Here is a 26,476-nt window from a genome sequence, read left to right on the forward strand (position 1 = left end):
GAACTTAAGTGGAAAAGCAAATAGTTACAACTGCTAGACAGGTAGCAGACATGGCAGATAATTTTGAATTTGTTCACAATGCAAAATTGGTTTTCAACAAAAGGATAAAAACTGGGAAATGAGCAATTCACAAGTGGTCCATGCAAGGAGGTTTCGTTGGTAATGTAAGGAGAGTGTGCCTCAGAGTAAAAAGGAATCCATGATTGTGTAGTGTAGAGAGATACGAAAACCTAAGTGTTTTTATTGTAATAAATGTTGGGAGTCTGGTCTGGGATCCTAGTATCATTGACAAGTTTAAGAATTAACGAGGAGGGCAGCACGGTGGCGCAGTGGGTTAGCACTGCTGCCTCACGACACCGAGGTCCCAGGTTTGATCCCGGCTCTGGGTCACTGTCTGTGTGGAGTTTGCACATTCTCCCCGTGTTTGCGTGGGTTTCGCCTCCACAACACAGAAATGTGCAGGCTAGGTGGATTGGCCACGCTAAATTGCCCTTAATTGGAAAAAATGAATTGGGTACTCTAAATTTATTTTTAAAAGAAATTAACGAGGGAGTTAGAAATAAATTAGGTGGTTAGAATGTGAAGTTCTCAGACTTTTATTCAGTGCCCTTACTCTCAATTGATGCTTTGCATGAGATAAATTGTGAATTTTAGAAATCCACTAATGACCCTCAAAGGTGAAAGAAAGCAGGACTGCAAAAATGTTTTTTAAAGTTCTCTCTATTTTTAAAACAAGTTTCAGGAAAGCTCAATTCTGTTTGGGTTTTATTTTGTATATAAATTAACATAAGCTAAATAAAATCTTCCTGAATCACTATGGATACTCCAAGATGCTGGCATCTTCTGGTAATCCCTATTCTGATAGATTGTGAATGCAGCCACAATGTTTAAGAAAAGAGTTGGAAACAAAGCTGGTCAAGAAAGGTAAAGTGCACAACACTCCCACACAACCTATGTAACATAAGCAAAGTGTTTTGTTAAATGTTTAATGTAATTCAGAATACATTTTGATATAGTAATCTTACACAAACTTTTCAACCACATCAGTAATGACTTCCTCTAGGAGCTAAGGCTTTTAGCAGAAAGTAACCACTTTCCAGCTCAGTCCTGTTGGGAGGGGGTGGGAGGACAGGATGGGTTTTATTCTATTGTCGTTTCAGAACTCTCAACTATTCAGTGTAAAGAAAGCTACTATCAGTCCAAAAAGGACTAGCTACAGAGACAGAGAAAACACAAACTGACCTATGTGGATCCATCCCCAAACTACATGGAGCGCTTCTGAAGAAATAAACAGAAAAATAAATTGGAGGTTTTTTGTCTTTTTTCTTTTTTAAAGAAGGAAACATTACATACTAATTGTTTCTGTGCTAAAATTTAACTATTACATTTCCGCTTCCAAGGCTTGCTGCAAAAGCAAGTAGACAGGTAAAGGGAAAAGCACACTTTAATTTACAGCTCAGTAACCTCCCAGCATCTCCCTGTGTTTTCCCCCCCCAAATTTACCAAAGTTCTTGGTTCCTTCAAGAAGCAAAAAAACATTAATGTGTACAAAAAAAGCCTGAATTGCAGGATTCTGTGAACACACAAGCTTAACTCGTTAAAGAAATTAAAAAAAAACAGCACAACACAAATCCCAGTATTAACATTGAAAAATGAGAATGGGGCGCTCTTTGCCTAAAAGTCCATTGTAAGTCAAAGTCTATTAATAGTACTGCTGCTTTGAGATGCAATCCTGGCAAATTCTCCTCTTCTAAGTTGCAAAATCTGACCTCTGTGCACTCATCCGCCAGAATATAAAATGTGTATATGTGTAGGTGTGCGAGGAGAGACAGACACGTGTTAACTACACACCCAGAACTTCGTGCACACTGGCTGTACTGAATAGACAAGTCCCAGTGGGAAAATTGAAGTGCCTTGCTTAGTTATTCAAGAGACAGAGAGCAAGTTTCACTCATCAATATGATGAGACTCTGCATCCAAACTGAAAATCAGCAGTTTCTCAGTTTAACGGTGTGAAAGCACATTAATTCAGACAAAACACAAGAGTAGGAAGGCACAGGCCGCCAGTGAGCTGTGCTGGGCCCAGTCTGGAGTTCATCTCAACACCTGCCTGAAAAAAAAACACTGGTCTGGGGTGTCCACAGAGGTGCCTGCAAGACCCTGGAGCAGAAACCTTGCAAGCGGATTAGGTTCCAATGTCGCTATGTGCTTCCTGTAGTCTGTTTGTCATCTGTGTCACATGGGCCTGCACCAATAAGAAAAGAAGTATTAGCTAATCTGTAACCCACTGTGCTCACAAAAGAGCTTCTCATTCAGTGAAATCAGGCAATGTGAGATATCATGCAAAAATCCAAGACGACGATTATATAGCACACAGCTGAATAAACATGGGCCACTGGGGCAAACTACTTTTGACAAAGCTGTTTTTCTTAAGTGTTTAAAAATAAATTGATTGTTGTACTCTATAAGTAAATCAAGTCATGTCAATCAGGCCAGAACATAGAACAGCTATTAATTCATACTCTTAAGTGACAAAATAAAATCTAAGATCCGACTCTAACAGAGGAACGAACAATAATCGATTAATAAAAATGTCACACAAGTACACAATATCTTGGCACAAACAGGTTTATTCTTTAAATTATTAGTTGAAGCAGCCTTCGAGGAAATAAACTGGGAATTGCTTCAGACAGTGGCACTCTTTAAAAAAACTTCCAGAATATTAACCATGGAATATTTCAAATTGGGTTAGATGTTGTTGAGGGAACATAGAAGAACACAAATAAATAAGGAAGGCTTGCATTGATTGGAGCGTTTCTCAATCTCAAGACATTCCAGCGCTTCATATCAACTAAGTACTTTTGAAGTGTAGTCACTGTTGTAGTGGAGGAAATATGGAAGCCAAATTGTACACAGCAAGCTCCCATAAACATCAATGTGACAATGGCGAGATAATCTGTTTTAGTGATGCATGTTGAAGAATAAGTATTAGGCAGCACACAGGTAAAGTTTCCTTGCTCTTCTTTAAAATAGTGCCACGGATCTTGTAAGTTCACCTGAAAAGGCAGGCAAGGCCTCAATTTTACCATCCCACCCGAAAGATGGCAAGTCCTTCAGCACAGTACTCCCTCAGTACTGCACTGGAGTGTCAGTCTGGATGTATACTTGGGACTTGAACTCACAGCCTTCTGGCTCACAAGCAAGGGTGTTACACTGAACCAACTATGACAAGTCTATATATCTAGGGGTGGCACAGCATAAGGCTTATCAAACAACAAACTTAAGTCAGCAGTCACTATGCATCTAATCTTTCGAAGCGGATGTTGTTTACCTTGATTTTATGTGGTCAATAGACATTGGAACACAGATGTTTCAGCACAGAAAGATGTAGATTTTACCCATGAAATCCGAGCTAGTGGTTATCACCTTAACCTGTTTGGTCCCTCAATTCTTTAACACCCCTTTATTTAAAGTTACTATCCAATTGCCCTTTTAAAAGGAGTAATATACCCTTTTTACAAATTACTTGTTGCAAAATTCCACATTCTTCTAAGTTCCATCTCAATGTTTATTGATGATTATCCTAAAATTGTGCCTTTGATCACTTCTTGCCAATCAACACAATCTATCAATATAAACAATTCATCATAACCTTGAATTCCTCTATCAGACCAGTCTTCAACCTACATATCGTTAGTGAAGAAAACTCTAGCTTCTAGTCAAAAATAGCATTTTTCACAGCCCTGCAGTGCTTTAGGGAAGTGTTCTTTGCCGAACAATCTTCAGCTGTCCCAGCAATGATCTTCCCTCGATATTCAGCTTCAGTCACAACCTCTCCAATAATGAAATAGCCTATACCTACCTACAGCAGGACTTATAAAACATTCACACTTGGGCGAAGTAGCAGATAACACTACTTTTTCTTTATTATTTCATGGGAGTGGGCACTGTAGACAAGGCCACCTGATTTTGTTGACCATTCCTAATTGCCCTTGACATAAGTGACTTGCTCGGCCATTTCAGATGACAGTTAAGATTCAACCACATGCTGAGAGTCTGGAGTCACATGTAGGCCAGATTGGGTAAGGGTGGCAGATTTCCTTCCCTAAAGGGCATTAGTGAATCAGATGAGTTTTTACAATAATCATTGATAGTTGTCATGACCACCATTACTATATTCCTGATGTGTTAATTTAATTCAAATTCCACCAGTTGCCATGGTGGGATATGAATCACTTTCCTCTCAGTATGTGTGTGTGCATCAATTCAGTATCTCCCCTGACATTCTGGTCTCTTAAGTGCGAGGTAATAACGATTTGCTCATGACCTTCAACAGCACCAGCAGTGCCAAGTTCCCAAGTTCGACTTCTTTCGGTGGAGGTGGATGATTAACTGGACCAACCATATCAACATCATGGCTACAAGAGTAGGACAGGAGGTTGGTTCATCGACAGTGAGTAGCTCATTTTCTATCCAGCATCCAGTTGTAAGCAGTTTGTTTCAGCACTACTACTGCCACTGGATTCAATAGCCAACCTTCATAACTGAAGAATTGTGGTTACAGTACGTACTAAGCAACTTAACCATGGTTATCATGCCTGTAGCAGCAACAACCCCCCCCCCCCCCCCCCCCCCCCCCCAAACCTCTACCACTAAGAAAGATGTGAGCAACGTTAATGGTACACTACAACATCTAGTTTTCCCATGATATTGTTGTGGAAGGAAGGAAATACATTTGATACACAGCAGGATTTCAGACACGTTCTAGGTTGTTAATTAATGGTTTAGGTGCCATCTGGGTATAAGAAAATGTAAAATTATCTATGAGGAAAGGTTAAATTCGGCTTTGATTACAATGTCTCCACCAACTCTATCCAAAGGAATGAACTCAGCTTTATTCTGGTATCATCATCCAACACGATGCTTACCACTTGTTGCTGTCGCAGGAACAATAACTTCGTCATCATCACTATCTTCCTCATTTGACTGCGTTACCCCCGACTCCGAGACTATGCATGGAGGTTCTGGTTCCTGCTCAGAACGACTTCGCAATGCCAAAATGCGGTGATGTAGTGCTGCATACAGCTGTCCAGCATCCTTTGAACTAGCCTGTGAGGTGTTCAAAAGAAGCCGAACTTTAGATTATATAGCAGCTTTCTTGATTAAAAACACAAAAATCTCTACCAGAGTCAGGGTCATCAAAGTACAATGAGGTCAAATAATTTTATCTATTGATCATTCGAGAATAACTACATGATTCATTAGTCCCAGAGTTACGCAATGAGTTGAAATAAATTACTGTCTACAAAATAGTGGAAGGAGGAATTTTAGCTTAACTTTTAAGCGTTCACATGTTTTATAATAATCATAATTTTTATTATTGTCACAAGTAGACTTACATCAACACTGCAATTAAGTTACTGCAAAAATCCCCGAGTTGCCACACTACGGCGCCTGTTTGGGTACACCGTGGGAGAATTCAGAACATCGAGTTCACCTAACAGCACGTCTTTTGGGACTTGTGGAAGGAAACCGGAGCACCTGGAGGAAACCCACGCAGACACTGGGAGAACTTGCAGACTCTGCAGATAGTGACCCAAGCCAGGAATCAAACCCGGGTCCCTGGCGCTGTTAAGCAACGGTGCTAGCCACTGTGCTAGAATTACCCAATCATTAAGTTGAGAAATTGATTTTTTTTCAGGGAGTATTAGCACAAGAGTACTCTCGGCACAAACTACCTGGACAGATGCAAAGTACTACACTGCCCAATCAACCATTCCATTATCAGATTTACCATGAATTAGGTACAGCAAATTTCATTCCAGATATCCCAAGAACGCATCTTTTTAAAAAAAATTATTTATTCAAATTTTTGTCAAAAACATAATTTTTGCATAACCGTTCGTAACAATTAACATAAAATAAATATTAACCATATATACAGACGAAAGAACAATACTACGTAACCCCCCCCCCCCCAGATGCTGCTGCCGCTGACCTTTACTGCTTTCCTAGAAAGTCGAGGAACGGCTGCCACCTCCGAGAGAAACCCGCCAAGGACCCTTTCAAGGCAAACTTTATTTTCTCGAGACTGAGAAACCCAGCCATGTCACTAACCCAGGTCTCTGCTCTCGGGGGCTTCGAGTCCCTCCACATTAACAGGATCCAGGGAGGCAAAGGCCAATATATCGGCTACCAGGGAGGCAAAGGCCAATATATCGGCCTCTTTCGCTTCCTGAACTCCCGGATCGTCTGACACACCAAAGATCGCTATCTTTGGACTCGGCACCACCCGCATGTCTAAGATCTTGGACATTGCCTTAGCAATCCCTGCCAGAATCCCTTAAGAGCCAGGCATGCCCAGGACATATGGACATGATTTGCATGGCTTCCCGCACACCTCGCACATTTATCCTCAACCTCAAAGAGTTTGCTCATCCTGGTTGCCGTCATGTGTTCCCGGTGGACCACCTTAAACTGGATTAAGCTAAGCCTGGCAAATGATGAAGAGGAATTGACCCTGTTTAAGGCATCCGCCCATAGGCCCGCATCCAGCTCCCAACCTAGCTCCTCCTCCCATTTGCCCTTAAGTTCCTCCACTGGGGCTTCCTCCGCCTCCTGAAGTTCCTGGTAGATGTCTGACACCTTCCCCTCCCCTACCCATGTGCCGGAGAACACCGTATCCTGTAGCCTGCGTGGGGGTAGCAGCGGAAATGATACCACCTGTTTTTTGAGAAATGCGCGTACTTGAAGGTATCTGAAAGCATTTCCAGGGGCCAAACTGAATTTCTCCTCCAGCACTTTCAGCCTGGGAAAGATCCAGTCTATGAACAGGTCCCCCATCCTTTTAATGCCTGCCCGATGCCAGCTTTGAAACCCTCCGTCTATCTTGCCCGGGACAAATCTGTGATTGTTGTGAATCGGGGTCCGAACTGAGGGTCCCTCCACCCCTCTGTGCCTTCTCCGCTGACCCCAGATCTTTAATGCCGCCACCATCAGCAGACTGGAGGAGTAGCGGGCCGGCGAGAACTGCAGAGGTGCCGTTACAAGTGCCCCTAGGCTGGTACACACCCCCCCCCCCCCCCCCCCCCCCCCCCCCCCCCCCCCCCCCCCCCCGCACTCCAGGTACAGTCTCTTTACTCACGGGGTCTTATTTGCCCATACGAATCCCAAGATGAACTTGTTCACCCACTTAAAGAAGGACTTAGGGATGAAGATGGAAGGCACTGGAAGATGAACGAACCTGGGGAGGAACAGTCATCTTAACTGTCTGCATTCTCCCCATTAAAGATAGCGGGAGCATGTTCCACCTTTTGAAGTCCCCTCCAGCTGTTCTATCAGCCGAGATAGATTAAGTTGTGGAGGGCATCTCACTTTTGAGCCACCTGTATCCCTACGTGCCGAAAGCTCTTCTCGACCAATTTCAGTGGAAGCTCTCCCAGTCTCTTTTCCTGCCCCTTAGCTTGGATCACAAACATCTCGCTTTTCTTCTCGTTTAGCTTGTACCCCGAGAAATTGCCAAAGTCCCTCAGAATCTGCATGACCTCCCCCATCCCCTCTAGTGGGTCCGAGATGTACAGGAGCAGGTCATTCGCGTAAAGCGAGACCTGATGCTCCTCCCCCCCGAACCAACCCCTGCCAGTTCTTTGAAGTCCGCAGCGCTATAGCCAGTGACTCTATTGCAAGGCGAATAATAACAGGGAGAGGGGGCACCCCTGCCTCGTCCCCCAGTGGAGCTAAAGTATTCCGACCTCACCCTGCTCATGCACACTTGCCACAAGGGCCTGGTAGAGTAGCTGGACCCAACCTATGAACCCCTCACCGAATCCGAACCTTCTTAGGGCTTCCCACAGGTACTCCCATTCCACCCGGTCAAAGGCTTTCTCTGCGTCCATCGCCACCACTACTTCTGCCTCCCCTTCCTCTGAGGACATCATGATGATGTTTAGGAGCCTCCGTACATTGGAGTTCAATTGCCTGCCCTTGACGAAGCCTGTCTGATCCCCCCATCACCCCAAAGACGCAGTTCTCAATTCTAGCAGCCAAGATCACCAGCAGTTTGGCGTCTACGTTCAGGAGCGATATTGGTCTATAAGATCCACACTGTAGCGGACCTTTCTCTTGTTTGAGGATGAGTGAAATCGAAGCCTGTGACATTGTTGGGGGGAGGGTCCCTCTCTCTTTGGCCTCATTAAAGGTCCTTAGCAGGAGTGGGCTCAGCAGCTCCGAAAATTTCTTGTAGAATTCTACAGGATAGCCCCGGGGCCTTGTCCGACTGCATGTTCCCTAGACCCTTTACCATCTCCTCCAGCTCTATCGGGGCCCCCAGTCCCTCCACCAGATCCTCTTCCATTTTTGGAAACCTTGTTGGTCCATGAATTGCTTCATCCCCTCCCCTCCTGGCAGGGGCTCTGACTCATACAATTTACCGTAGAACGCCCTAAAGACTTTGTTCACCCCCTATGGGTCTATGACCGTGTTGCCCTCCTTATCCCGTACTTCCCCACTTTCCCTGGCCGCCTCCCTCTTGCAAAGTTGGTGCGCCAGCATTCTACTCGCTTTCTCCCTGTATTCGTAGACAGCCCCTTTGGCCTTCCTCAGCTGTGCTACTGCCTTCCCAGTGGTCAGCAGGTCGAAATCCGCTTGCAACCTCCAACGTTCATTCAGTAGCCCCGTCTCGGGGGTCTCTGCATAGCTCCTGTCTACTCTGAGTGTCTCCTCGACTAGCCTTTCTCTCTCTGCTCTTCTCTATGGGATCTGATGGAGATTAACTCCCCTCTGATAACTGCCTTCAGGGCCTCCCACACTGTGGACGCTGCCACCTCCCCTGTATCATTAGTTTCCAGGTAATTTTTAACGTTCCTCCTTATCCGCCCACAAACCTCATCGTCTGCCAACAGCCCCACACCTAGTCTCCACAGTGGGGGCTGACCTCTCTCCTCCCCTAGATGCAAATCCACCCAGTGTGGAGCATAATCCACTAGATTCCAAAATTCACTAGACTCTGGGGTGGTCCAGGTGGATTGGAAATTAGCAAACGTGACACCACTGTTTAAAAAAGGAGGTAGGCAGAGAGCGGGTATTTATAGGCTAGTGAGCTTAACATCGGTAGTAGGGAAGATGCTGGAATCTATCATCAAGGAAGAAATAGCGAGGCATCAGGATAGAAATTGTCCCATTGGGCAGATGCAGCATGGGTTCATAAAGGGCAGGTCGTGCCTAACTAATTTAGTGGAATTCTTTGAGGACATTACCAGTGCAGTAGATAGCGGGGAGCCAATGGATGTGGTATATCTGGATTTCCAGAAAGCCTTTGACAAGGTGCCACACAAAAGGTTGCTGCATAAGATAAAGATGCATGGCATTAAGGGTAAAGTAGTAGCATGGATAGAGGATTGGTTAATTAATAGAGAAAGCAAAGAGTGGGGATTAATGGGTGTTTCTCTGGTTGGCAATCAGTAGCTAGTGGTGTCCCTCAGGGATCAGCGTTGGGCTCACAATTGTTCACAATTTACATAGATGATTTGGAGTTAGGGACCAAGGGCAAAGTTTGCAGACGACACTAAGATGAGTGGTAAAGCAAAAAGTGCAGAGGATACTGGAAGTCTGCAGAGGGATTTGGATAGGTTAAGTGAATGGGCTAGGGTCTGGCAGATGGAATACAATGTTGACAAATGTGAGGTTATCCATTTTGGTAGGATTAACAGCAAACGGGATTATTATTTAAATGATAAAATATTAAAGCATGCTGCTGTGCAGAGAGACCTGGGTGTGCTAGTGCATGAGTCGCAAAAAGTTGGTTTACAGGTGCAACAGGTGAGTAAGAAGACAAATGGAATTTTGTCCTTCATTGCTAGAGGGATGGAGTTGAAGACTAGGGAGGTTATGCTGCAATTGTATAAGGTGTTAGTGCGGCCACACCTGGAGTATTGTGTTCAGTTTTGGTGTCCTTACTTGAGAAAGGACGTACTGGCACTGGAGGGTGTGCAGAGGAGATTCACTGGGTTAATCCCAGAGCTGACGGTGTTGGATTACAAGGAGGGGTTGAGTAGACTGGGACTGTACTCGTTGGAATTTAGAAGGATGAGGGGGGATCTTATAGAAACATATAAAATTATGAAGGGAATAGATAGGACAGATGCGGGCAGGTTGTTTCCACTGGCGGGTGAAAGCAGAACTAGGGGGGCATAGCCTCAAAATAAGAGTAAGTACATTTAGGACTAAGTTTAGGAGGAACTTCTTCACCCAAAGGGTTGTGAATCTATGGAATTCCTTGCCCAGTGAAGCAGTAGAGGCTCCTTCATTAAATGTTTTTAAGATAAAGATAGATAGTCTTTTGAAGAATAAAGGGATTAAGGGTTATGGAGTTGAGTCGACAAAAAATCAGCCATGATCTCATTGAATGGCGGAGCAGGCTCGAGGGGCCAGAATGCCTACTCCTGCTCCTAGTTCTTATGTTCTAATCGGAGACTGCAATGGCCGAGTATTCTGTCCCCTCCACCCTAGGGATTAACGCCCTGCTCATCACAAAGGAATCTGTATGGGAGTAAACTTTGTGGACACGAGAAAAGAAAGAGAACTCCTTCGCCCTGGTTCGGGCGAATCTCCACGGGTCTACGCCCCCACCTATTCCACAAATTCCCTCAGTTCTTTAGCCGCTGCTGGTCGCTTCACCAACCTGGGGTTTGACCGGTCCAATACAGAGTCTATAACTGTGTTAAAGTCACCCCTCATAATCAGATTGTGTGAGTCTAAGTCTGGAATTTTACCCAGCATGCGTCTCATAAATTCCACGTCGTCCCAGTTCAGGGCATAAATGTTCACTAGCACCACCTGAGTCCCCTGCAGCTTCCCACTAACCATTATGTATCTGCCCCCTTGTCAGCCACAATATTCCTTGCCTCAAAAGCCATCCGTTTGCTGACCAGGATTGCAACTCCTCTGGTCTTTGAATCCAGACCCGAATGGAACACCTGGCCCACCCACCCTTTTTTCAATTTTGTTTGGTCCGCAAGTTTTAGGTGCATCTCCTGTAGCATGGCTACATCTGCCTTTAACCCGTTTAGGTGCGAGAACACGCAAGCCCTCTTGACCGGCCCATTCAGGCCCCGCACATTCCACGTGATTAGCCTGGATGGGGGACTAACCCACCCGCTCCCCTACCGATTAGTCATCTCTCTTTTTCGGCCAGCCACGAGCCCGCGTCCCCCACTTATTCGAGCCCTCCCATTGGAGGCCCCCCCCCCCCCCCCGACTCTCCCTCTGTTCCCCCATGTTGGCTCCTTTTCTGTCAACAAAGCAGCAGCCCCGTGATCCCAAACCCCCAAGTCAAGCACCCGCTTGACACTGGCTCTCCCCCCATTACGCTTCCGTGAGTCAGCTGACCCATGCTGACCCCGGCCACTCCTGCCTCTGTCTCCGATTATTCAGATGCCTCATTTCCCAACAACGTATCTTGTTCTGAGCCGCAAGCCACCAATACTTATATTGTAATCCCACAACACATTAGTTTAAGCACTTATTGAGGCCATTCATTTAGTAACAAATCCTATTTAATTGTGAACTGTTTAAATTATATCCGCTAACACACTAGCTAAAATAGCCAAATAACATGTTGTCACTAATGTACCTATGGTCTTCCTAATAATTAAAAAGAGTGGCACTAAGGACGGATGGGATGGGGATTCTGTCAGAACCCTGGGCTGACAGGGTATCCATCTGATTTTTACTTCCTAGTTACCTTGACTGGTGGGAGAGCACTCTTTTAGTCTGCCTTTTTCTCCCTTTTCATTTCAACCTGCCTCTGCACCCCATTGTGCCAATTATTCATGTTATCTATATCTTTTAATAGCCTTGATTTTTTTTTATTATGCAACCCATTGTCTTACATTAATATCACTGTTGCCATTTAACTACCCACTGTGTTCTCTAAAATAGTTTGTGGGCCAGTCTTCTTGCATGAGTTTGTATGCCTGTTATTTATGCACTCGTGTTTGTACGTGCGCAGTGTGCAAATCCTCTTGTACTTGCATGCATGTATGTGCTCCTGTATATTTGCATCACTTGTTTTGGTGTGCTTGAGAGTTTGTGTACTTGTATATGTGTGCGCTTATGTCTGTGTTTGCTGGTGACATTTGAGTGCTCACATGTTATCATTTTCTTTTACCTTCCCATTGTTTTGTTCCTTTTAAAATGCTGTTCCACTCAATTACCTAATCAAAGGTTTTAGCTTGTCTCTTTTCTTCATGTGTTGATTGGCTTGCTGAGTGTTTCCAACATTTTCAGATTTTCTTTCCACCTTTCTCTTCCATTTGTTCCTTTGTCACCCATATCACTCCACCCTGTCACTTTCTGAACTTGTCCCTCCCCACTGTTCATTTTTGTTCCCATTGGTGTCTCACCCGAGCGACACGGTAGCACAGAGGTCAGCACAGTTGCTTCACAGCTCCAGGGTCCCAGGTTCAATTCCTGGCTTGGGTCACTGTCTGCACAGAGTCTGCACGTTCTCCCCGTGTCTGCGTGGGGTTCCTCCGGGTGCTCCGGTTTCCTCCCACACTCCAAAGATGTGCTGGTTAGGTGGATTGGCCATGCTAAATTGCCCTTAGTGTCCAAACAGGTTAGATAGGATTACGGGGATAGGGTGCAGGTGTGGGCTCAGACAGGGTGATCTTTCCATGGGCTGGTGCAGACTCGATAGGCCGAATGGCTTCCTTCTGCACGGCAAATTCTATGATCCATGACCCATTTCCACTCCTTTCTTTCTGTTCCTATCTACTCCGATCCCCTCACCTCTCTTTGTCAATCCGCCCTCTCTGTCCCTTTCCAGTCTTGTCTCTCTCTCTCTCTGTCCCTTTCCAGTCCTGTCTCTCTATCTGTCCTTCCCAGTCATGTCTCTCTCTCTCTGTCACTTCCCAGTCCTGTCACTCTCTCTCTCTGTCCCTTTCCAGTCCTGTCTCTCTCTCTGTCCCATCCCAGTCCTGTCTCTCTCTGTCCCTATTCAGTCCTGTCTCTCTCTCTGTCTCTTCCCAGTCCTGTCTCTCTCTCTCTGTCCCTTTCCAGTCCTGTGTCTCTCTCTCTCTCTCTCTGTCCTTTCCCAGTCCTGTCTCTCTCTCTCTGCCCCTTTCCAGTCCTGTCTCTCTCTCTTTCCCTTTCCAGTCCTGTCTCTCTCTCTTTCCCTTTCCAGTCCTGTCTCTCTCTCTCTCTCTCTCTGTCCCTTCCCAGTCCTGTCTCCCTCTATCTCTCTCTCTGTCCCTTCCCAGTCCTGTCTCTCTCTCTGTCCCATCCCAGTCCTGTCTCTCTCTGTCCCTATTCAGTCCTGTCTCTCTCTCTGTCTCTTCCCAGTCCTCTCTCTCTCTCTCTGTCCCTTTCCAGTCCTGTCTCTCTCTCTCTCTCTCTCTCTCTCTCTCTCTCTGCCCCTTCCCAGTCCTGTCTCTCTCTCTCTCTGTCCCTTCCCAGTCCTGTCTCTCTCTCTCTCTCTGTCCCATCCCAGTCCTGTCTCTCTCTGTCCTATTCAGACCTGTCTCTCTCTTTGTCTCTTCCCAGTCCTGTCTCTCTCTCTCTGTCCCTTTCCGGTCCTGTCTCTCTCTCTCTCTCTGTCCCTTTCCAGTCCTGTCTCTCTCTCTCTCTGTCCCTTCCCTTCCCAGTCCTGTCTCTCTCTCTCTCTCTGTCTGTCCTTTCCCAGTCCTGTCTCTCTCTCTCTCTGCCCCTTTCCAGTCCTGTCTCTCTCTCTCTGTCCCTTCCCAGTCCTGTCTCTCTCTCTCTCTGTCCCTTTCCAGTCCTGTCTCTCTCTCTCTCTGTGTCCCTTCCCAGTCCTGTCTCTCTCTCTCTGTCCCTTCCCAGTCCTGTCTCTCTCTCTCTCTCTCTCTCTCTCTCTCTGTCCCTTCCCAGTCCTGTCTCTCGCTCTCTCTCTCTGTCCCTATCCAGACATGTCTCACTCTCTGTCTCTTCCCAGTCCTGTCTCTCTCTCTCTGTCCCTTTCCAGTCCTGTCTCTCTGTCCCTTCCCAGTCCTGTCCCTCTCTTTCTCTCTCTGTCCCTTCCCAGTCCTGTCTCTCTCTCTCTGTCCTTTCCCAGTCCTGTCTCTCTCTCTCTCTCTGTCCCTTCCCAGTCCTGTCTCTCTCTCTCTCTCTCTCTGTCCCTTCCCAGTCCTGTCTCTCGCCCTCTCTCTCTGTCCCTATCCAGACATGTCTCTCTCTCTGTCTCTTCCCAGTCCTGTCTCTCTCTCTCTGTCCCTTTCCAGTCCTGTCTCTCTGTCCCTTCCCAGTCCTGTCCCTCTCTTTCTCTCTCTGTCCCTTCCCAGTCCTGTCTCTCTCTCTCTCTCTCTCTGTCCCTTTCCAGTCCTGTCTCTCTCTCCCTTCCCAGTCCTGTCTCTCTCTCTCCCTTCCCAGTCCTGTCTCTCTCTCTCTGTCCCTTTCCAGTCCTGTCTCCCTCTCTCTGTCCCTTGCCAGTCCTGTCTCTCTCTCTCGCTCTGCCCCTTTCCAGTCCTGTCTCTCTCTCTGTTCATTACCAGTCCTGTCTCTCTCTCTCTCTGTCCCTTCCCAGTCCTGTCTCTCTCTCTCTCTCTCTCTCCCTTCCCAGTCCTGTCTCTCTCTCTCTGTCTGTCCCTTCCCAGTCCTGTCTCTCTCTCTCTCGCTGTCCCTTCCCAGTCCTGTCTCTCTCTCTCTGTCCCTTCCCAGTCCTGTCTCTCTCTCTCTCTCTGTCCCTTTCCAGTCCTGTCTCTCTCTCTCTCTGTCCCTTCCCAGTCCTGTCTCTCTCTCTGTCCCTTCCCAGTCCTGTCTCTCTCTCTCTCTCTGTCCCATCCCAGTCCTGTCTCTCTCTGTCCCTATCCAGACATGTCTCACTCTCTGTCTCTTCCCAGTCCTGTCTCTCTCTCTCTGTCCCTTTCCAGTCCTGTCTCTCTGTCCCTTCCCAGTCCTGTCCCTCTCTTTCTCTCTCTGTCCCTTCCCAGTCCTGTCTCTCTCTCTCTGTCCTTTCCCAGTCCTGTCTCTCTCTCTCTCTCTGTCCCTTCCCAGTCCTGTCTCTCTCTCTCTCTCTCTCTGTCCCTTCCCAGTCCTGTCTCTCGCCCTCTCTCTCTGTCCCTATCCAGACATGTCTCTCTCTCTGTCTCTTCCCAGTCCTGTCTCTCTCTCTCTGTCCCTTTCCAGTCCTGTCTCTCTGTCCCTTCCCAGTCCTGTCCCTCTCTTTCTCTCTCTGTCCCTTCCCAGTCCTGTCTCTCTCTCTCTGTCCTTTCCCAGTCCTGTCTCTCTCTCTCTCTCTGTCCCTTCCCAGTCCTGTCTCTCTCTCTCTCTCTCTCTGTCCCTTCCCAGTCCTGTCTCTCGCCCTCTCTCTCTGTCCCTATCCAGACATGTCTCTCTCTCTGTCTCTTCCCAGTCCTGTCTCTCTCTCTCTGTCCCTTTCCAGTCCTGTCTCTCTGTCCCTTCCCAGTCCTGTCCCTCTCTTTCTCTCTCTGTCCCTTCCCAGTCCTGTCTCTCTCTCTCTCTCTCTCTCTGTCCCTTTCCAGTCCTGTCTCTCTCTCCCTTCCCAGTCCTGTCTCTCTCTCTCCCTTCCCAGTCCTGTCTCTCTCTCTCTGTCCCTTTCCAGTCCTGTCTCCCTCTCTCTGTCCCTTGCCAGTCCTGTCTCTCTCTCTCGCTCTGCCCCTTTCCAGTCCTGTCTCTCTCTCTGTTCATTACCAGTCCTGTCTCTCTCTCTCTCTGTCCCTTCCCAGTCCTGTCTCTCTCTCTCTCTCTCTCTCCCTTCCCAGTCCTGTCTCTCTCTCTCTCTCTCTGTCTGTCCCTTCCCAGTCCTGTCTCTCTCTCTCTCGCTGTCCCTTCCCAGTCCTGTCTCTCTCTCTCTCTGTCCCTTCCCAGTCCTGTCTCTCTCTCTCTCTGTCCCTTTCCAGTCCTGTCTCTCTCTCTCTCTGTCCCTTCCCAGTCCTGTCTCTCTCTCTGTCCCTTCCCAGTCCTGTCTCTCTCTGTCCCTTCCCAGTCCTGTCTCTCTCTCTGTCCCTTCCCAGTCCTGTCTCTCTCTCGGTCCCTTTCCAGTCCTCTCTTTCTCTCTCTCTGTCCCTTTCCAGTCATGTCTCTCTCTCTGTCCCTTTCCAGTCCTGTCTCTCTCTCTCTGTCCCTTCCCAGTCCTGTCTCTCTCTCTCTCTCTGTCCCATCCCAGTCCTGTCTCTCTCTGTCCTATTCAGGCCTGTCTCTCTCTTTGTCTCTTCCCAGTCCTGTCTCTCTCTCTCTGTCCCTTTCCGGTCCTGTCTCTCTCTCTCTCTCTCTCTGTCCCTTCCCAGTCCTGTCTCTCTCTCTCTCTCTGTCCCTTTCCAGTCCTGTCTCTCTCTCTCTCTGTGTCCCTTCCCAGTCCTGTCTCTCTCTCTCTGTCCCTTCCCAGTCCTGTCTCTCTCTCTCTCTCTCTCTCTCTGTCCCTTCCCAGTCCTGTCTCTCGCTCTCTCTCTCTGTCCCTATCCAGACATGTCTCTCTCTCTGTCTCTTCCCAGTCCTGTCTCTCTCTCTCTGTCCCTTTCCAGTCCTGTCTCTCTGTCCCTTCCCAGTCCTGTCCCTCTCTTTCTCTCTCTGTCCCTTCCCAGTCCTGTCTCTCTCTCTCTGTCCTTTCCCAGTCCTGTCTCTCTCTCTCTCTCTGTCCCTTCCCAGTCCTGTCTCTCTCTCTCTCTCTCTCTGTCCCTTCCCAGTCCTGTCTCTCGCCCCTCTCTCTCTGTCCCTATCCAGACATGTCTCTCTCTCTGTCTCTTCCCAGTCCTGTCTCTCTCTCTCTGTCCCTTTCCAGTCCTGTCTCTCTGTCCCTTCCCAGTCCTGTCCCTCTCTTTCTCTCTCTGTCCCTTCCCAGTCCTGTCTCTCTCTCTCTCTCTCTCTGTCCCTTTCCAGTCCTGTCTCCCTCTCTCTGTCCCTTGCCAGTCCTGTCTCTCTCTCTCGCTCTGCCCCTTTCCAGTCCTGTCTCTCTCTCTGTTCATTACCAGTCCTGTCTCTCTCTCTCTCTGTCCCTTCCCAGTCCTGTCTCTCTCTCTCTCTCTCTCTCCCTTCCCAGTCCTGTCTCTCTCTCTCTCTCTGTCTGTCCCTTCCCAGTCCTGTCTCTCTCTCTCTCGCTGTCCCTTCCCAGTCCTGTCTCTCTCTCTCTGTCCCTTCCCAGTCCTGTCTCTCTCTCTCTGTCCCTTCCCAGTCCTGTCTCTCTCTCTCTCTGTCCCTTTCCAGTCCTGTCTCTCTCTCTCTCTGTCCCTTCCCAGTCCTGTCTCTCTCTCTGTCCCTTCCCAGTCCTGTCTCTCTCTCTGTCCCTTCCCAGTCCTGTCTCTCTCTCTGTCCCTTCCCAGTCCTGTCTCTCTCTCGGTCCCTTTCCAGTCCTCTCTTTCTCTCTCTCTGTCCCTTTCCAGTCATGTCTCTCTCTCTGTCCCTTTCCAGTCCTGTCTCTCTCTCTCTGTCCCTTCCCAGTCCTGTCTCTCTCTCTCTCTGTCCCTTTCCAGTCCTGTCTCTCTCTCTCTCTCTCTGTCCCTTCCCAGTCCTGTCTCTCTCTCTCTCTCTGTCCCTTCCCAGTCCTGTCTCTCTCTCTTTCTGTCCCTTCCCAGTCCTGTCTCTCTCTCTGTCCCTTCCCAGCCCTGTCTCTCTCTCTGTTCATTTCCAGTCCTGTCTCTCTCTCTCTGTCCCTTCCCAGTCCTGTCTCTCTGTCCCTTCCCAGTCCTGTCTCTCTCTCTCTCTCTCTCTCTCTCTGTCCCTTCCCAGTCCTCTCTCTCTCTCTGTCCCTTCCCAGTCCTGTCTCTCTCTCGCTCTGTCCCATCCCAGCCCTGTCTCTCTCTCTCTGTCCCTTCCCAGTCCTGTCTCTCTCTCTGTCCCTTCCCAGTCCTGTCTCTCTCTCTCTCTGTCCCTTCCCAGTCCTGTCTCTCTCTCTCTCTCCCTTTCCAGTCCTGTCTCTCTCTCTCTGTTAATTTCCAGTCCTGTCTCTCTCTCTCTCTCTCTCTTTCCAGCCCTCTCTCTCTCTCTCTCTCTGTCCCTTCCCAGTCCTGTCTCTCTCTCTCTGTCCCATCCCAGTCCTGTCTCTCTCTCTCTCTTTGTCCCTTCCCAGTCCTGTCTCTCTCTCTTTCCCTTTCCAGTCCTGTCTCTCTCTCTCAGTCCCTTCCCAGTCTGTCTCTCTCTCTCTCTCTCTCTGTCCCTTCCCAGTCCTGTCTCTCTCTCTGTCCCTTTCAAGTCCTGTCTCTCTCTCTCTCCCTGTCCCTTTCCAGTCCTGTCTCTCTCCCTCTCTCTCTGTCCCTTTCCTGTCATGTCTCTCTCTCTCTCTGTCCATTTCCACTCTTGACTCTCTCGCGGTCCATTTCCACTTCTGCCCGTCTCTCTCTCTCTCTCTACCTTTCCATTCCTGTCGCTCTCCACCCTCAGCCTCTTTCCACCATCTCTCTCTGTCTCCTTCCACCCCTGTCTCTTTCACTCTCTATTTCCTTTCACCTGTCCACTCTGTCCTCTTCATCTTCTGCTTGTCATTGCTTTACTTTGAAGACTCTGAAGCATGACAATGGATCGTTGTGCAAGTGCCCAGCTGCCTCAAAAAAAGTTTGAATTTCTACAATATAATGATGCGTTACTGTGAAACGTACCGAAATTAGGAAGACTTTGACACCCTGGTCCTCAGCATCCATAGCTGTGATTCGAATACTCTTCTCACTGGCTTTATCAATTTGCATCTGGGCCCAGAGTTTGGTGTTTAGAATCAATCGAAGGCTGCCCTGAGTCCGCATCACTGGAACAAAGCAAGAGTAGCACTGAAGGTACAACGTCAATGCCGTATTGAACACACATTGTCAAATAACTTGTCACGTAAATAATCAACGTAGATTTAAAACAGCTGACAATTGTAAACATTCATAATTCATTGGTGGTGATACCTTGTGATCATGTGTTTTGCAGATTGGCATTAGCCAGCACCATTACAACTAGGTATTTCATGATCTGAAACTGACGGTTGAATGGGTTAATTATTTATTGCGGATATCATCATCCTCACTCTTTGGATGGAGTTGGACTGCACTCAATGGGAACTCAAAAGGTGGAAGAGACATGCTCCTGGAAGGAGTTTCATATCTGACAACTTTAGTGTTCTGGGTAATTCCCAGAGTTATACTGACATTGAAAATCGCTTTGTTTCAATGTAGAAATAGAATCTTTTGAAATAAGTTGAAGACCCATAAACAATGACTACACTATTATTATACCATGGAGTTAAAAAATGGGAAGAATGTTTTGTTTTAGGATATTTATATTGTATGCTACCAGTAAATTTTCTCCTAACATGATATATAACATTATTATGGGCACCATAATCAAATGAAAATTGCTTATTGTCACGGGTAGGCTTCAATGAAGTTACTGTGAAACGCCCCTAGTCGCCACATTCCGGCGCCTGTTCGGGGAGGCTGGTACGGGAATTGAACCGTGCTGCTGGCCTGCCTTGGTCTGCTTTAAAAGCCAGCGATTTAGCCCAGTGTGCTAAACCAGCCCCTGATTGGCTCCTGGGTATCCAACATCCAACGCTTCTCTCAAGCAGTACTCATGTACACTAACACTTCATTTTCTATCCGTCAAAAACTGCTGCATTTCTTTTTGCACCATACATCTGAATCTTTCTTGCCTTGTATGATAGCCTCTTCATCGATTCAAATTAACTCGTGAAAAAATTGACTTGCCTTTAACAAATTGAAGTTAGGTGTGCTTGATTAACTGTGCATTTCTAAAAGTTTACTAATTTTTCTTTGAACTATAAATTCCAAGATTTTGCCGCCAATGGATGTGAGGAGTTGGTCCACAATTGGTAACAGACTATGGCTTCCCAAAACAAACCATGCTGATTTTCCATTCTCAGTGTTATTGGTTGTCTACCCAGTAAACTCTTTGAGGAACAACAGCCACTATCTCTTAACATTGATTTTTACCCTCCTAAGTTTTTTTTCCCAACTATTCACTGCTGGTGTTGGGCTCACACATTACTTTCTCTTTTTTTGGCAACCACTTTATTGCTCTAAAAAATGCAAGTTATTCACAAACTTAAATATTACTGCATTTGGATGTGGAGGGGTCTAATAATCTCTCTTGCAATTCTGGACTGGATACTAGAAGTTACCCAACACAGACAAATGCTCTGGACGTACAGAAAATATTTTCCCCTACAGCTAAATGATCATTAAATGCAGCTACTGTAGAAGTATTATTTTGCAAATTAATAGCTGAAAGTGAAGTACAAAGTCCATAAGTCGAGAAACAGGAGTATGCTATTCAGCCCCTCCAAAGTGTTCTGCAACTCAACTAGATCATGGCTGATATGTACCTCAAATCCATATGTGCACTTGCTCAAGATGATTTAATAACACCCAGTGGGGTGAGGGGAGGCGGACCTGGCAGCAAGTTCTAGATTTCCACTACCTGCTGTGTGCAAAAATACATCCTGGTGTCATCCCTTAGTGAACCTGGCTCTAATTTTAAGATTAGGCCCAATTGCTCTTGATTCCCCTGCCAGAGGAAATTGTTTCTCTGTAACAAACCTATTGATTCCCTTAATCATTTAAAATACCTTGATTACATTACCCCATAATATCCTAAATTTAAGGGAATACAAATCAGGCTTATGCGATCTATCCTTGTAATTTAATCACTAAGCTCCGGTTTCATCTGGGGAATTTGTGCTGTATATTGATCACTAAATTCTGAAGCAGAAAATAGGATAACTGACAAAAGCAACTCTGGAGTTGCGTGTACAGCCTTCCGAGGATCTTACCTGTATCGCCTGCAGCTGAGAGTAATTACAATAGGAGTAAAAGATACATCACTGATCATCTATTAGTTTAATAGTAGCACAAAACAAAAATAGCGTGATCTGCACTAGCAATCACAATATTTTTGAGCTGGGCCTCAAACATCATTGTACAATGTGGTTGAAGCTCTTATCAAGTTTATGTAAGATTCAATAACTAATAGAACATTATTGTAAGAGCAAAAGCTTTTGTATCCTCTGTTTAGTCATGCACCAAATCAATTGGGTACTCCGCAAAATATTGCTGGACCATGGGGACTCCAGACCATCTGCTTGACCTGAACATAGTTTCGGGAGATCATATGTTAAAAAGATTTGTACTTGGTTCAGAATATGCAAGGCATTCAATACTAATCCCAATATCAGGCTGTGAGTTTTGGCTGTCAAGTCAATTTCTATGTCCAGCCTCTTTCAAGGGAGCCTTACATTGCTAAAGTATCTTCATCGAGGAACCTGGTGTTTCTGTGCGGGCTAAGGCGATACGCAACAATGATTGGTGCCAGCGTGCCTGTAATAAGATACAGCCTGAGTAAGCGTTAGTGTAGTGCAGGCTGTCAAGTATGTTTGGCTGAAATTGGCCTAATATGTTCAAATTTCTACGTTCAGGCCATTGTTGTCATGAACAGTACAGGATGTATGATTGAACTAGCTTTATAGAGCAACTCTTATGCTGGTTCCAATTCCTCCTTTCTCTGTTTCCTTAAAAATGAACCAGTTGGTTTGAAAACAGAACATACTGAGAAAGAAAGAATGAAAGACCACAAGGCCTATATATAATCTAGGTTCCTTGACCCAATTCAATACCCAGGGTGCAATGAAGGAGTTCAGAATGCAACTCTTTTAAGCTGGGTAAGAATGAACTGACAAACATTTACAACACAACGCTATTTTTAATGTGTGGAAGGAGCAGCACAAATCAAGCAAGATTTTAGTCCAATTGTGTCTGCAGGATACTTAAATGTTATGGTGCACGGAGTGATCAAAATCCTTCGCCATGTCCATGACTACATAAAGGATACAAATCTATCCCCCTCCTGTGCCTAACTTTTCCGCAAAATAAGGCTTCACACAAATTAGTTATTTCACAAGTCCAAATTATAATCTTCATTATTGTCACAAGTAGGCTTACATTAACACTGCAATGAAGTTACTGTGAAAATCCCCTAGTCGCCACACTCCGGCGCCTGTTTGGGTACACGGGAGAATTCAGAATGTACAATTCACCTAACAAGCACGCTTGAGTTACTGAGGTCAATTGTACGATTGTTCCAACTGCGATCTGCTAACTCAGGACAGGATGGGCATCAAACGTGGGATTTAGCTTGCATGTGTGAATAATGTGTTCTGCATGAGCAGTGCAAGTCGATTAGGATGTCTATGCTTATGGCACTTTAAAAACCAAGTGCTTTCCACTATCATTTTCTATGATGCTTAGAAAACAAAATTTCTACTTCTATAGAATATAAATTTTCATTTACAAACAACAAATAATTCTTATTCACAACAAGCGGCACTAAGTATCATCAGTAGCGTCAACAAATGGTACAGAAGATGGACACATACCTAGCCTTGACTGCAAGGCTCCATCATCAGCAGATGCCATATCGTTGAGTCTCAAGAGGCCTCTTCCCCTTTCTACCCAGGATTGTGATGTCTTGTCAAACACAAATAGCTTGCATTGAATCTGAAATTAATCAAGAATATTCTGAAGCCAAGAAATATTGCCCTCCAAAATTATCAGGGAAATGTTCATACAAGTGCAGTAGCACAGCGAGCATGTTACTGAACTAGTGATCTGCAGACTGAATTTAAATCCCGCCAGGGTAGCGGGACAATTTAAATTCAGTTAATTAAATAAATCAGGTCTAAAACTATCACACTGTTCGGAAAAACCTATGCCATTCACTACTATCTTTTAGGGAAGGAAACCTATTGTGCTTACCCAATCCGCCCTGCATTTGATTCTTGATCCAGCAAGATGGTTGATTCTTAACTGTCCTCTGAAATGGGCTACCAAGAAATACTTGCTTTGTAGTCTACAAGAATTAGGTTCTTGATCATGAGCTGCTTATATTTTAAAAGGTACCGAGCTTTCAGGAAGTTGTGAACGGACTGCAGTTCCAGATTGCTGCAAGGCTAGACACATGGACCTTCAAGGGAATTTGTTAGCAAGCTACTCCAGTGCATCAAGAGCAGTTAGGGATAGGCAATAAATGCTGGCTGGGCTTGCCAGTGGTGCCTACATCCCATGAAAAAATTAAATCAAAACAGTCAGGCCAAAATTTGCATCTAATAAAATAATTGAAAATGATCAAGAAATCAAAAGCACACCTTCACCAAACTGGAAGTCACCAAAAATGTGTTGATAATACTTTATGTCCACCTTAAACGCTGTCTTAGTTGAAGTAGCCTCCTAATTGCTCTCTTCCCACTGGCCCTTCTGCAGTGTTCCGAGTCTGGAGGCTCCTAACAGGATCCTGATCATTGCTTGCTCATAGAACCTAGCTGATATCAGAATCATATCGGAGGTATTCTGATTGGTAACCAATATCTTTTACCAATGCAGAAGCAGTATAAATTGGTGATCATATAGCAAGCTCCTGGACTTAGCTAATGCCACCAAAACAGAGTAAATACCAGTGGCAGAGAGAAAAATTACTACGTTAATGATTTTGGTAAAATCGCTCTTTTTTGAACGTAGTTCCACTTTTACATACAAATGCCTGTGGTCATCCAAAAAGGTGGGGGGGGGCCAAGATACACCGTGTCCTTTTAAGAAGATAGCACAAGACATCATCCATGTTAATTTTCCAGGAGCCACTGTTCATGGCTTCATTTTAAGTTATGTATCACATCTGAGGAAGGCAACAGTAGACAGGTGGATTTGACAGAACAAGAAACACACATTAAAAAGCTTTTACGTCCAATGGGCAAGTATGGAGGTAGCTTTGTATAGGGAATGTAAATGATATTCAAATGAACGTTATACCAATGTGGCTACCCAACACTGTTCCTCACTCTTTCAAGTCTCTATAGCATACTAAAATTCTTATATGAAAAAAAAAATGAAACGAAAATCGCTTATTGTCACGAGTAGGCTTCAATTAAGTTACTGTGGAAAGCCCCTAGTCGCCACATTCCGGCACCTGTCCGGGGAGGCCCCTTGCTATACTTACAAATAGAACATAGAACATACAGTGCAGAAGGAGGCCATTCGGCCAATCGAGTCTGCACCGACCCACTTAAGCCCTTACTTCCACCCTACCCCCATAACCCAATAACCCCTCCTGACCTTTTTTGGTCATTAAGGGCAATTTATCATGGCCAATCCATCTATCCTGCACGTCTTTGGACTGTGGGAGGAAACTGGAGGACCCGGAGGAAACCCATGCAGACATGGGGAGAGCGTGCAGATTCCGCACAGACAGTGACTCAGCGGGGAATCGAACCTGGGATCCTGGCTCTGTGAAGCCACAGTGCTATCCACTTGTGCTATCGTGCTTCCCTTCAATGCTATGTATACATTTCCTACGGTGATTCCAATATCAAAATGATCATTATGAGTTAATAGGCTTACCAGTTATGTTTACCTCTGCTGTCAGGTGATGGTGCTCACAACGGACTTTTGATATTAATTTTGCAGCATACCTGTCACATTACCACTCGGTAAGGAAAAACACTGCTACAATCTCGGTATAGTTCCACCCGTTGTGAGTAATTATAAATGTGTCTACTTTTAAAATGTAAAAACATATTGCAATCTTGTACATTTGATTATTTTAAAGTTCCATACGCTCTTCTTCCCCTCGCCTAACCTCTTTTGATGGTTCGTACTTACAAATACCACCTAATAAAAATGTATTCCTGCATCCTTAGCCAGCTGTGTCCTTCATATACCAAAAATAATTTTGGATGGGCCAACCAATGTTTAGTTTTAATATACTTTCCCTTTTCCATAGTCTGATTTTCTAAAAATCTGTTTGCATACTCTGCAGGATGATGCCAGCGGCCATAGGTTCTAATAGCACTGATTGTTGAAAGGATCTTTTCCTAGTTAGGAGTGTGCTTTCAGGTTCCCACCAATCTCTTCTGGGAGGGTACATGAATGGAATCATATGTTTAGCTATCAACAGTGCACCACTCTTTTCCACGGGCATTCTTGGCAAGCTGCCTGCTCACAAGTTTGAAGATATGACTAACGAACATGGGAATTACATCAAACATCTGTCTACCTTACTTGCCATCATCCACATCACAATAAGTCAGGAGGTAGTCGCCTGGTAAGCAATGGATAATTCGTTCTAAAGTACCTCCATATACTTGGGTAGCATCCAGCTTAAGAATATCTGCTAACTTTGGGTTCCACTACGGCAGGTTAATAAAACTTCTATTTTTCATAAATTTTCCATAGATTTATTGCTTGAATAACATGGGCGAAATTCTCCGACCCCCAGCAGGGTCGCAGAATCGCCTGGGGGCGCCTAAAATCCCGCCCCCGCCGTGGCAGAGATTCTCCGCCACCCGGGAAGTGGCGGCAGCGGAATCTCGCCACTCCGATCGGAGAGGCCCCTGCGGTGGTTCTCCAGCTCGGATGGGCCGAAGACCCGCCACTGGGATGCCTCTCCCGCCGCCGAGGTTTAAACCACCTCTGGAATGGCGGGCTCAGCGGCGTGAGCAGGCCCCCGGGGTCCTGGGGGGGCGGGGGCGATCGAACCCTGGGGGGTGCCCCCATGGTGGCCCGGCCCGCGATCGGGGCCCCCCGCTCAGACTCCAGGCCAGTGCCCTGGCTGCACTATTTTCTTCCGCGTCCGCCACGGCCTCCGCCATGGCGGAGGCGGAAGAGAACCCCACATCGCGCATGCGCCGGCAGTGACGTCAGCGGCCAGCTTCCGCTGACGTCACTGCCGGCGCATGCGCTGACCGGCGAAAGCCTTTCGGCCAGCCCCGCTGCCGGGGGCGCCGGTCTTCTAGTGGCAACCGCTCCGGCGCGGGGCTGGCCCCCAAAGGTGGGGAGAATTCCCCACCTTTGGGGAGGCGCGACCCGAGTGGTTTGCGCCACTCCCCTACTCCGGGACCCTCCGTCACGCCGGGTAAGGGAGAATGTCGCCCCATGTATCCACATTGCTCAAAGTTTATGTGCCATAAGAAATGTGCCTGGACCCAATATAATTCACAAGCACTGGTCTGCTATTCTATGAGACAAGCCATAGTTGTGGACTGCTTATTTGAAATCTTCTCGATGCCTGTGTCAAGATCTCACTGGCATTGATATCAGCGTCTTCAGACAACAGGTTGTCTCTGGAGAAAATTAAGGTGCATGAGCATCTTGCATCCCACAACTTGCAGATGGCTGGTGCTCTCTAGCCTCAGGATACACATGCAACGTTAAATCCAAACCCTGTATTGTACAACGGTGAGCAAAGTATTTTGGAATGACAGTCTGAAATAAGAAGTGTACTCATGGAAAACATGCAACATGAAGACCTACAAGGTGTATGAATCTGGTCTCGGATATCAACCATTGCCCATTACGAAAGGGGATTAACCTGCATGGTGACGGCACATGGCTAACTGATTAACTTTATACAATATAGTAAATTAACTTGAAAACTCAAGATTTACATCACTGACATGTACAGAAGTTTAAAACCCAGTGAAAACTTCAAGAAACCTTTCTACAGAGAAAGCTTTATGAAGGACTGCAGG

At 46.4% G+C, this 26,476-nt stretch overlaps 1 protein-coding gene across 7 annotated transcripts in view; it reads right to left on the reverse strand.

Annotated features, from left to right (window-relative positions):
* Positions 1–970: 970 nt before the first annotated feature.
* ranbp3b (RAN binding protein 3b) overlaps positions 971–26,476 on the reverse strand; it is a 110,073-nt gene continuing 84,567 nt past the window's right edge. For all 7 annotated transcript variants that reach the window (XM_038778078.1, XM_038778084.1, XM_038778083.1 and 4 more), the window contains 4 exons: positions 22,334–22,454; positions 18,564–18,706; positions 4,929–5,109; positions 971–2,245 (listed from right to left, as the gene is read on the reverse strand). In XM_038778078.1, the coding sequence (XP_038634006.1) occupies positions 2,202–2,245; positions 4,929–5,109; positions 18,564–18,706; positions 22,334–22,454 (489 nt within the window). In that variant the 3' untranslated portion in view covers positions 971–2,201. The remainder of the gene's footprint in view (positions 2,246–4,928; positions 5,110–18,563; positions 18,707–22,333; positions 22,455–26,476) is intronic.

Source organism: Scyliorhinus canicula, chromosome 18 (genome assembly GCF_902713615.1).
Source record: "Scyliorhinus canicula chromosome 18, sScyCan1.1, whole genome shotgun sequence".
NCBI lineage: Eukaryota > Metazoa > Chordata > Chondrichthyes > Carcharhiniformes > Scyliorhinidae > Scyliorhinus > Scyliorhinus canicula.